General features: G+C 31.4%; 1 protein-coding gene across 2 annotated transcripts; it reads left to right on the top strand.

Moving 5' to 3' along the window:
• The first annotated feature begins 5066 nt into the window (after window positions 1–5066).
• LOC131852403 (uncharacterized) lies at window positions 5067–7598 on the top strand. 2 transcript variants are annotated; one of them, XM_059203079.1, is made up of 3 exons: window positions 5067–5213; window positions 6743–6788; window positions 7196–7598. In XM_059203079.1, the coding sequence occupies exons 1-3, from the start codon at window positions 5199–5201 to the stop codon at window positions 7579–7581; spliced, it is 447 nt and encodes a 148-aa protein (XP_059059062.1). In that variant the 5' UTR covers window positions 5067–5198; the 3' UTR covers window positions 7582–7598. The 2 variants fall into 2 exon arrangements, with proteins under 2 accessions (XP_059059062.1, XP_059059061.1); XM_059203078.1 differs by having other exon boundaries at window positions 5068–5213; window positions 7193–7598.
• The last annotated feature ends 4439 nt before the right edge of the window (window positions 7599–12037 follow it).

Genomic DNA, 12037 nt, shown 5'->3' with positions numbered 1-12037 from the left:
TTGCTAATTTAAACAACATATTATTTTTAAACAATGGAGAAGATATCTTTAATATTAATTGCGGTAAGTGTATATATTCGTTAAATTAATAAGTTACAGACCAAATTATTTTAACATATACTTTAGATACGTATAAAAATAATATTATACTAGCTATGCCCGCGGTTACATTGTGTTATTCTGTTGTATAAGCTATATTACCGTAAATTTTCGTCAAAATCCGTTTAGTAATATTTATGTGATAGAGTAAGAAACATCCATCCATCCATACTTACAAGCTTTCGCGTTTATAATATTAGTGAGATATATTTCAAGATAATTGTTGCCAAAAGTATACGATATTATGATTAAGAAAGAATTTTACGTATTTTTTTCTAATTGTTAAATATTAATGTATTACATGTCTAACAAGTGATATCATAATTATAGGTATGCAGACATACTATGTCAATTATAAACCTATTATATACTCACTTATTTACAATTAATCTAGATCTCAGAACAATAGGTATTATAATCCTTGTCTTGATAGGGTTTACATACATGTTTATAAAATAATATTTTTTTCAGATTATTTTATTCTCGCTCATATTAAACGTAGTAACTGCACACGAACGAAGAGAATACACTAAACAAATAAAAACATCGACAGCGGTACTTACTAAAATAAATCCTGACAGTAGACAAGAGGTGATGGACAAAGAAAGAACAAGAAAACATAAGAAGTCGAAGAGGAATGCGTACAGAAGGAACTGGTCATCCAAATCGACAAACTACGATCATATGCCGCCTTATTTAGTTTTTAATAGAAAAATGGGTGCTTACTACCCGTACTACAGTTATCCAATAGAACAAGGTATTATGAGGCGAAACATGCAGCGGTACATGAAGAGACGTTATTCCAAAAGCTAATCAATAAATCTAATCACTATATTAGAATTTATGATTATCTTAAATATATTATTTACTGCACTTTTAGATAAGACAATTTGTTATATCTAAAAGAGAACTCTTTCAATCAACCCACCACAGATTGGCATAGATAGCAGTAAGTATCCGTAACAGTGCAAGTAGCAATTGGAAGAAATAACTTTGCTTTTTAACTTTTATGTATATAATACTGTACAGTGAATGTGATATTTAGAGTAGCTCACGTAGTTTTTTTTTTAAACTATACTTACAATATTTGTGCGTCCCGTCCTCGCTATTTGAGAATTGTGGATCCCATTGTAATGTATATTTAATCCATTGCAGATATGTATATCAGATTAGTATACAATACTAATAGTAGTAGTACTGGTTTAAAAATGGTTTGGCATAGCAGGCAAAATGATGCGGTCCTAGGATCCAAGCTCCGAGAGACAGTGAGCACAGGAGGAATCTTGTATTGGTATATTTGATGCTAATAATTTATTAGATATAAAAATGTGCACAAATAATTTAAGAACCTTCAAGTTTTATATTATATACTTACGATATCAGTAAATTATAATACACATTTTTTTTTATTAGGCTGTTTATTTATCTGTGATTAGTACGATATATACTATACGGTAAAATATACAAAATATGTACTATTCTTATTACATATCCATATTCCATAGTATCCATACTTCAATAGTAGTATTAGAAATGAAACGTCTGTTTGTCTGACTTCTTGTTGTTAATATATTTAGTATGAAAAAAGCAGATAAAGTCACGGAAAAAAGCTAGTATCCTATATATGCCACATCTGTCTAAATGAGTTAATTTGAAGTAATAAAGTTAATTTTGAAATTAATAAACAAATATTGATGAATATTGGTGTTATTAATACAAATAAGACATAAACAGTCAACAGTGTGTAACTATTTTAATTGGTTTGTTTTGATTCTTGTTATTATTGAATTATGTTATTATGTTACAAGCGTATGACGTGAGATGTATGAGAACATTAGTGATCTAAGAATTCAATGGACTGGCAAATGCGTTTACCATTGGCAAAGAGGTATATAAATATATTTATTATATAGTATGTAAAATGACGGTGGATTCTAAACATATGGTCTAACTGATGATGATGAACAACATCTTATAGGTGTTGTTTTACGGAAGACTATTTCATTACTTCATCAACATCACCATTTTAGCCCGAAATACGTGCACTGTTGAAAGGCCTCCCTCAAAAATCTCCAAGACGATCGGTCCTGCGCTGCTCGCATCCAAAGTCTTCCAGCGATCCTGACCAGATCGTCGGTCCAGCTTGCTGGGCCTTCGCGGACCGGAAGACGTAACCTTCCCAGGTTACGTCTTCCGGTCCGCGAACGCCACTGGAGGGCTTTACTGTCCCAACGGCTTAACGTCTTACGAGCAATGTGCATTTCAATATATTAATATGTATAATGAATTCCCCTATTATTAGCATGTGTGAGACCACAAATATTCACATGCTAATTGTAGCGGAATTTGTATTCATGAGTATGATTGTTATTAATCGATCTTTTTTATGTATGTATGTGTTTATAAAAAAAAAACAAGCTCTGCCTTTGTTTGCATTTTGTTAAAACTATCCTTATATTAATTATAATTTTTATTACTGCTAAATCTCCGTTAAGAAGGCAGCTTCAAAGGATGTTTTGATCATCATCATCAATTTTTACGGTCTTGGACTTTAGTACTACCTAATTATACAAAATATAGACAAAATCAAGGATAATTTGAGTGTATCAGAAATCAAAGTCAAGGTCTGTTGGCTTATATAAACTTATTATTTATTATTGTAAATAAATACAAATAAACAATAATATATACGTGAAATAAAACTTAGTTACGAAAATTGCGCGGATGGAGTATGATATTTCCCATAGATACTTTACATAGAGAAGTGCAGAATACTAATATTTTTTTAAATTATTTATAAAAGAATACATTGAATCAATAAAAAAAAAACATTGCACATACTACACGCATTGAAAAAAAATATATACCTATGCGTCTTATTTGTAACGGTTACTTATTTTAGATTTTACATCTCTTATATTGAATATAAACAATAATTAGCAATGGAAACCGTATTTTTTTTAATTATGTAATTTTTTTCAATATGTACGTTATGGACTTAAAAGATAACTAAAATAATTATCAACCTACATTGTAAAATATCAATACGACGACGAGTTTATAAAGTACTTGAAAATTTCGTTTTTGCTTTTTTATTTACTTTTATTAATGAATTCTATAAACTTGTCTGGGTAAATCCATGAAGCCTGTTTCTTGATAAACAGGTAAATTAGCGACAGTATAGGCTAAGGTGATTGAACTGTTAACAAAATAACTATCTGGATCAAGATGTTCCTTATGGTATGCAGAAATAAGTAAAGTCATCGTTTCTATCTGAAAAAATAATTGAGACTAAGGGAAGCCAGGATGGTTAATTCGTATAAATATGTGACTTCGATTATTGAATAGTTATAAATTATTACTGATTAAATGGTTTTAACAACTATTGTATATATATGGAATAAAATATAGATATATAAACTTAGTTAAGTCCATTTTGTATCTGTTTTTGCACAATAAACTTATTATTATTATTATTGTGAACAAGTAGGTGTTACCATCAACCACTGAAATAATAGGTGTAACGGATCAGAGTACTGTATGCGTATCTAAATGATGAATTAGATTTCAATAAATTTTTATATCGACGGCTTCGGTGGTAGTAGATAGGTTTATCGCCTTACTTCAGATGGTCGCTTGTTCGATTCCTTACATGGCACAAACATTTGTATTCATGAGTATGATTGTTTGTATCGGTCTGGCTGTTTTATATGTATAATCTGTATACATGTATTTACGAAAAAATAAATATACCTGTGTACCATAACACAAGCTTTAACTAGCTTAACTTAGGTCTAGATGGCGCTGTATGAATTGTCCTGAAATTATTATTTTTATATAAAACATTTTTTATATTAAAATAATGAATATATCATGTCAAATAGAACATCTTAAAAGAAGCGTTCTAAAATTATAAGTTTAATAAGGGATATCAAAAGAGTCAGTCGCCAACGTTGAGTATCATCTTTAGTAATATGCATTACACTTTAGGCATGTAATGTTGTACGTTAAACCGGTTTATCTTGTCGATTTTGTTTTATATTCCAGATTAACATAACAAGATCACACTACCGTCATCCATATATGTGTTGCCGTTAAACTAGGAATAAGTCATTTATATTACAACTAGCAACCCACCTCTGTTTCTCACATTTCAACTTATGTGACGGTTGTCTTATATTATAACTACATAATTATTTTTATATATATCTTCCGGTATGAACCTTTCTGAAGATATCCTCGAAATGACAGTGAGACCTGTATTAAAATATGTTGCGTGTTGTATAAGTAAACTAAGAAACAAATTTATGTTAGGTAAATAAAGATATCCTAATAGTCCATTAAGATGATAATACATCTGAATCCACTGAAACTATGTTGTGACGAAGTCCAGACTTTTATAGTATATACATACTATTAACATACCACAAAAACCTTAGGAATATAATAATATAGCAGGGGAAATGAGATTGCTAGTAAAGTGGACTGAAGAGCTTCACGCGGTTCGTCTGGAAACCATTATTAAAAATTCCTGTTGAAGTTGTCACGATGGGCTAACTGACCTGACCTCATGTTCATCTTATCATCCTCCACTGGTGCCCCGCCAGCGTAAACCGTTAGCGCAGGCGGGTGCACCATACCAATATCATCCGTAACAAGATACAAGTTGCTGGTAGAGGCTTTTTACGCATGATCTTTCTAAAAAATCTATTATATTTATAAACGTGGAGTCTTACACTCCTCGTCTTACTTTATAAAAATCATAGATATAGGCCTTCATTTTCTATATATATTACCAGTACTTTGACAGCAATCAAAAATATGTAATCTAAACTAATAATTAATAAAAAAATATTAACTGTTTAGAAAGTAATGTCATATTAGTTATTTACGTAAATGACTTTTTACCTATGGTGACTGCTACATTAAACTTGCCTATAAGATCATATTGCTTGAGGTCAGGAAAATCATGAGTATGTTTTCTGACTTCTGTTGGCTTACTAGTATTATAAATACTGATAAATTCAGTCTGTAGGTACTACATTATCTGAGATTTTCGAACAGTCCATACCTATAAGTGAATTAATATATATTCAAGTATGAATAAAATTTTGGTGAGTTACCATTTCTATTTCCTTATAGAAAACAATTTTGTAACATTTTTTAAAGGTCAAAATTATCGATTGGCATGTTTATACTCGTATTGACTGGCGTAATAGATTATTAAAGGAATTTCTTATATAATTTATAAAAATGTAGTTTTATTTTTATGTGGTTCTAATAGATGTGAAATATTTTGATTGTAGGAAATAGGTATATTTTTTTGACAAAAGTTAAGTAAATGCGTGAAGTATAGAAATAGTATGTAATATTATCTTATATGTGGAAATAGTAGAAGAGTGCATTGACAAGCTCTATTTAATTAAATTTTAATACATAATTTATTTTGTTCTTTGTTTATGCTGTGTAAGTGCTCGTTTAATATTCTTTATTTGTTATATTTGTTGAGTTTCTTATGTGGAATTTATTTGGATTAGTTGATCCTGTTGAAGCGTTGTTTTCAATTAGCATGCGTAAAAACTACTGAATCTATTTGAAAATTTTATTACCATTTAAAGAACTTTGGTATAAAGCCATGTATAATTCTTAAAGCCCATTGTGTAATACTAATGGCAAAATTAGATCCAGTTATATTATAATACTTAAGTAGTTGCTATTATGACGTACTAAATCTAAAGAAAATCTAAACAAGTTTGTTACTCATACTTAATGTCATTGTTAATTATAAGGTAAGCTATCAGGTACCTACTTGTAGACTTCTATAATTATACTAATAATAGGTATATGTACTTACCGTAAGTATATCCGCAAACATGCCTATGTCAACAGGTAAGGATCGAAATTATATCAACTAAACATATAGTTACTTTTATATAATAAGAGTTAAATTAGTTTTTATTTTCACTCTGGCTTTGATTTGAAAATTAATTGTCAGTCAATATATGTAGATACATATTATTATTATAATTTATACTAATATTATATTCTATGGGATAGACGTAATTGATTAAATAAAATATATAAAAATTATTAAAAATATCTACAAAATGTAACATTTACTGTGAGTAACATAGAAAATATAATCTTTAATAAAAACAGATCTCTACAATTATTGTACTCGTGGGGCTGGCTGTAGTAGAATAGGTACATGTACTATATGTTACTCGCAACTTCATTTTTTTTCTTATATAAAAAGTAGCCTATGTTATTTTTTGTGATAAAATCTATCTTCATATTAAAATTAATTCCGATACCTCCAGCCATTTAGTGTGATGCATAAGGAAACGATAGGTATACAGACATTTTAGGATTTATAATACTAATAATATGGATTAACCTGGAAAATCCAAACGTTAAATATTAGATAATGAAGATATCAATATTAATGAATAACTAAAATATTGTGTCTGAAAATTGTTTACAAATATATTTTGATTTCTAGAGTAATATATGCCGGGTTGCTGCTAGGTCTTTATAAACTTTGAAATCTATAGTGCAACCAATTATATAAATAAATTGAAATAGCATATTTTTTACAATATATAAATATACCATACTTTTATAATTTTACGTTATATTTCAGATTGTTGGTTTGGTCGTAGCTGCTGTGGCAGTGCTTACGTCTGAAGGTATGAGATAATAAGTAAATAGTGTACTTAAGTTTTTCAAGAAAAGTTTATTAAATTAAAATGAAAGTAATGAGTTTTAATTTCAGTTTTCATTTATCGGATTCCGTTTTTAAGTTATTTCTATAGAGTTTCTTTAGTAAATATGTATTTGTTGTAAAAACCCTTTTCATTTGTCTATACTATTATAATGTTGCTTTTAAATAAGTTATCTTCAACTTTGATAATAATCAATTATCATTTTTATACGGAATATAAAACCTGTTTACAATTAACTCCAAATATGCGAGCCGACTCTCACTTTACGGTTTTTTTATAGAGCTAAATATATTCGTTAGTATTTAATAATCAATTATTTTATGATGACTTGTTACGATTGTTGCATGTTCATTATTGTACATTCACAGCAGCTGGCGGTTATGAAGTGTACGAACATGAAGACCTCGGCAAACATGGTGGCGGTGGTTATCGAGGACATAGTGGGGGCCACAAAGGAGGCGCATATGAACACGGAGGTGGTCACGGTGGTCATAGTGGTGGCCATAAAGGGGGCGAATATGAACTCGGAGGTCACGGTGGTCACGGCGGATTTGAACACGGTGGTCACGGCGGATTTGAACACGGAGGTGGTCACGGCGGATTTGAACACGGAGGTGGCCACGGCGGTCACGGCGGATTTGAACATGGTGGTCACGGCAACCACGGAGGATTTCAACATGGCGGTGGACATGGTCATGGTGGATTTGACCACGGTGGTCATGGCGGTCATGACTATGGCCACTACGGTCATCATTAACCAATAGAAATTTATAGTAAATGATTGATGACTGTGACTGATAATATTTTACATGCATGCATTCATAGTAAATGATTGGGAGACGTAGAAGAAGCTAGAGTTTTTTTATATTTAACGTCGCATAAAAAATACAAGTCTTATATGAACGTTAGCATTTTATTTTAGTCGTGCAATACTTTTCTTTATATAATAGAAATGGCAAAACAGGCTGAGGGCCCGCTCGATGTTAAGGGGGAACCGTCACCAATCGAGGAATGAACTACGATGGTTTCCAGGAACCAGGTCTGCTGGGACCAGATGTGGTGGTTTTAAGTGTAGTACACAGTTTAAATCAACACATCTGATCCACCACATCTGGCAGTATGATAACAGCTTGTTCTCTGTTGTGCCCTAATTCCTGGCAGAGATCATGCGTGTTAAAAGCGTATTAGTTTTCCTCTTCCTAGGACTCCTGTGCTTATTTATGAGGTTGTAAAATATTGATGATAATGAAATTCATGATTGAAAGCTGCTTATTTAGAATAAGTTGCTGATTGACATGTCAACTAGAATTTTAAAATACTTATATAATTGCTTTTAGTATATTTTTCTAAATATGTATCACTATTAAACAAAGTAACTTTATCTGTCTGTCTGTCAGTCTCACTTACACGCTAAAACTACTGAACCTATTTAAATGAAATTTGCTACACAGTTAGTCTAGACCCTGAGAAAGGACATAGGCTACTTTTGAATGCGATAGAAGAGTTATAAAGGGTTGAAAGAGTTATGAAAGATTGAAATTGAAATTTTTCCATGTGGCTTTCATTGGGTTAGGTCATTAAATATTTTTTTTATTATTTGGTCAAAGTCACTATTTTACGCGGACGAAGTCGCGGGTACAGCTAGTATTTTATATTGGCAGTTTTTACATAGGACACCAACATGTCAGAATAGCACATAGGGAATTATTTTTATGCGGGTGAATCCGCGGACACTGCTAGTATGGTTACAATTAAACCTACACGTGCAAAGTTGCGGTCTCATCTAGTATCTAATATGATAAAGAAAGAAGAAAATATACAACTACAACTATATTCAGCTTGATCAATTAGCTATGCGTATCTGGGCAGTGATTTAATTAACGATGCATTGTTTTTATTGAACGCATTCTGATGAGATGGCAATTTTATTGTTCCCACCGATTAATTGTAATTACATTGATCGTCTGTCAATTGCATCCTCTTCGGAGAGCTGTTATAAAAGCACGTATCCTCCATACGACGGTTATTACTCAGATATTAGCCTCCAAGGAGTTCAGGGAGATGTCTCGTTTTGTGGTAAGTTTTTTCCATTTAAATATTATCATATATTCCAATTAAATATTTGTTACAGTGGCTCATCATATATATGTATATATTCTATAATAAAACAAAAAAATATGTCGTTATTGAGTTTTTCTCCAGTAAATACAATGTACACGAATATTGTTCATTTTAGTCCTATCGTCAATTTATATTTGAATAAAAACACGATGTTAGTATTAAAAAAAAAATTAAAAATACAATAATAAATAATGTCCTTAGCCTTATTTGTCTAAATGTATTTTTATGTAGTTTTGCAAATACACTATAAAGGTTTATCATTAAAGTCTAACCATAAAATAAAAAAAATTGAGATCGTCCATTATCGTATTAGGTGTACAATATTTTATACAGCTTTATCGAAGTAGTCTTTGTAAAAGGTCGACTAAGTCACCTCTGCATAAGCAAAGCTTAAGTACCTAGCTGGCTTTTTAAGCTGTTGCTGTTTAAAGATAAGATGTGCCAGTGAAGTTAAAGGATAGGTACGGAGGCGCGATTGGCAACACTAGCGTCACATGACGCTATGTTCTAGGTGCATTTGACGTTTGACCTATAGTGAAGTCGCTGTCGTTGTCTGTCCGTCCCCATGTATGCTTAAATCTTTAAAACTACGATTTTAATTCGGGTTTTTTAATAGATAGTGATTCAAGATGAAGGTTTTTATATATAATACGGGTGTATCGTGCGAAACCGGGGCGAGTAGCTAGTAGAAATATAAACCTTAACGTATTACCTGTTTCACGTAGTATCATAGAATGGGATAGTCTACAAGCAATTGCCTTTAGGACACTTTTGGAACTCGCCCGCACTCTGCCTAATAGCGATGTCTTACAACATCTATAGTAGAGACTCAGACTCGGAGGTTCTTCTTGATGTGTTTATTGGCAGTACAAAAGTCCCACAAGCCCCAACAGTCCTCCTTACAACGAATTCGGCCGGTTTTACACACTTTAAAAAAATTAGTAAACTAACTAGCAGAGGTTGAGTAACTGGATTGTATCTTGATGGCCTCGGGTTCGATTCCTCGCCCGGTGTAAACATTTGTATTCATGTTTATGATTGGTTCTATCGCTCTCGGTGTATTCTATGTATATTACGGATATATTCACAAAAAAATGTAACTGTTTATATCAGTTGTCAATTACCTACCCATAACACAAGTTCTGCTTACTGTGGGATTAGATAGGGCTGTGTCAATTGTTTATTTATTTATTTAATTTCTTTTTCTTTGTATGTCTACAGATTTTCGTGTGTATTGTTATGTTGGCGACGGCTATGGTCGTCACCGCTGACATGCCAACTGATGCGAAACTCCCTGACCAGAAACTGCCGGATACCAAGCTTCCTGATATACCTAAACTGCCCGACACTAAAGGACTTCCGGGTTTAGGAGGAAAGCGGAAGTAGCAGTATAATCTTCGGAACCTATCTAACCCAGACGAAACTAATGGCTTACCTAGTTTCATTTAGCAGAATTACTGATGTAATTGATAAAATGATAGTTTAACTGGTAAAAGCTTAATCTGGTTTAAGGACGAAATTGTTTTAAATAACAAAATAATTATTCGAATATGATATTAGTATTGTAATAATATTTCTATAATTGTTAGTAGTTTGAAGAAAAATCTTTCTGCTATGTGGAACTCTTAACAAAGAATATTTACGTATCTTAAGTATAAAATAAACGAAGCTGCAGCTAAGTTTCTAGTTTTATTTTATTTATTTTTTTACTTCAGGCAACTTGGTGGCCTATATATAACTTACTGACTACATATATACTTATAAAATAATAATTGTCATTATAGTAACGACACTGTTGGACATTTTGTTCATGTATACGTGACGTTACATATACTTATTTGATCAATCTCGGTTCAATCAAATAATAAAAGTACAATATAGTACAGTAAATAATGAAAGTTAGTTTAGTTTTCAATATAGCGGTAGGTACTTCGCCAAATTACGGTGTGGGTAGTGTTGCGGATCATAGCATTGACAGTTAACAATGACTCTACCTACCATATCTAGGATTACAGTCGTAATTATTTGTAACAACTTTTATCATTTGAGTAGAAGAGAATAATAAAAAAATATTAAGTTTATGTATGTAATAGATTTATACATATAAATGTAAGTATAAATGTATTACATACATAAACTTAATAATAGCAATTACATGTATTTAATGTAAGAAGAAAAGAAAGAGACTACATAAAAATAGAATTACAGAAAAGTATTTAAAGAGATAGAGCTTAAATTTATTCCATTAAATAAAGTCGATTATTTTTCACAATGCTACTATCGGAATTATGAATGATTTGGAATGGAAAAAAAAGGGATAACTGGGGAATCCGAGACAAAGATTGTTAATATAGCGCATTATCCTATCAATGATTTGTACTGTTAGGTTACAAAGTACAAATCACTGGTAGGATTTAGAGTCCGCCGTCATAGAGATGTAAAATGGTACAATGTGGATGATGATGCAGATATGAAGATAAACCTAATAATATACTTCCAAATACAGGATTTTAATACTTCTAAGGATTTGTTGGAGCGCACGTGTCAGTCAACAGGCTTTAGATTGGTCGAATAACGACTACTTCAACTAATAATAATGATTATTTTAGATATTGAGTTGAGTGTTGAAAAATATATTTAGATAATCTCGTATAATACAGTAACAGAGTTCTAATAATTGAAAAAAAAAACAGAGATAAAAACTTTAATTACTTCTTGCCTCTAGGCTACAAATACAAACTAGAGTTTGTACTCCGTTTTCTGTGTTGTACTGTTGTTTCTTGATTGACACATGTGTAGAAAACGCTTCAAAAACTATTTATCAGGGGCGAGTTGCTGTGTCCACACACAAAAAATCCCACGATTTTAACCACCCGTTAACCATTAAAAATCAAGTGCGGTTTTTAATGGTTGCACGGTACACCACTCTGCATATATGCATATGCATCACAATAACACATACAATTTAAAAAAAAGATATTATTTTAATTGTTCAAAATGTATAATCAAAATGAACAACTAAGTGTGTTGCAGAGGAAGTTGCGCGGGTCAGTTAGTAATAGATGAAATAAACGCATATTAATGCATGACAT

Source organism: Achroia grisella, unplaced genomic scaffold, assembly GCF_030625045.1.
Source record: "Achroia grisella isolate CSIRO2021 unplaced genomic scaffold, CSIRO_AGI_Agris_v1 utg848, whole genome shotgun sequence".
Taxonomy (NCBI): domain Eukaryota; kingdom Metazoa; phylum Arthropoda; class Insecta; order Lepidoptera; family Pyralidae; genus Achroia; species Achroia grisella.
Note: the sequence above shows the minus strand (reverse complement) of the source record. Positions and strands in the feature narration are given on the sequence as shown.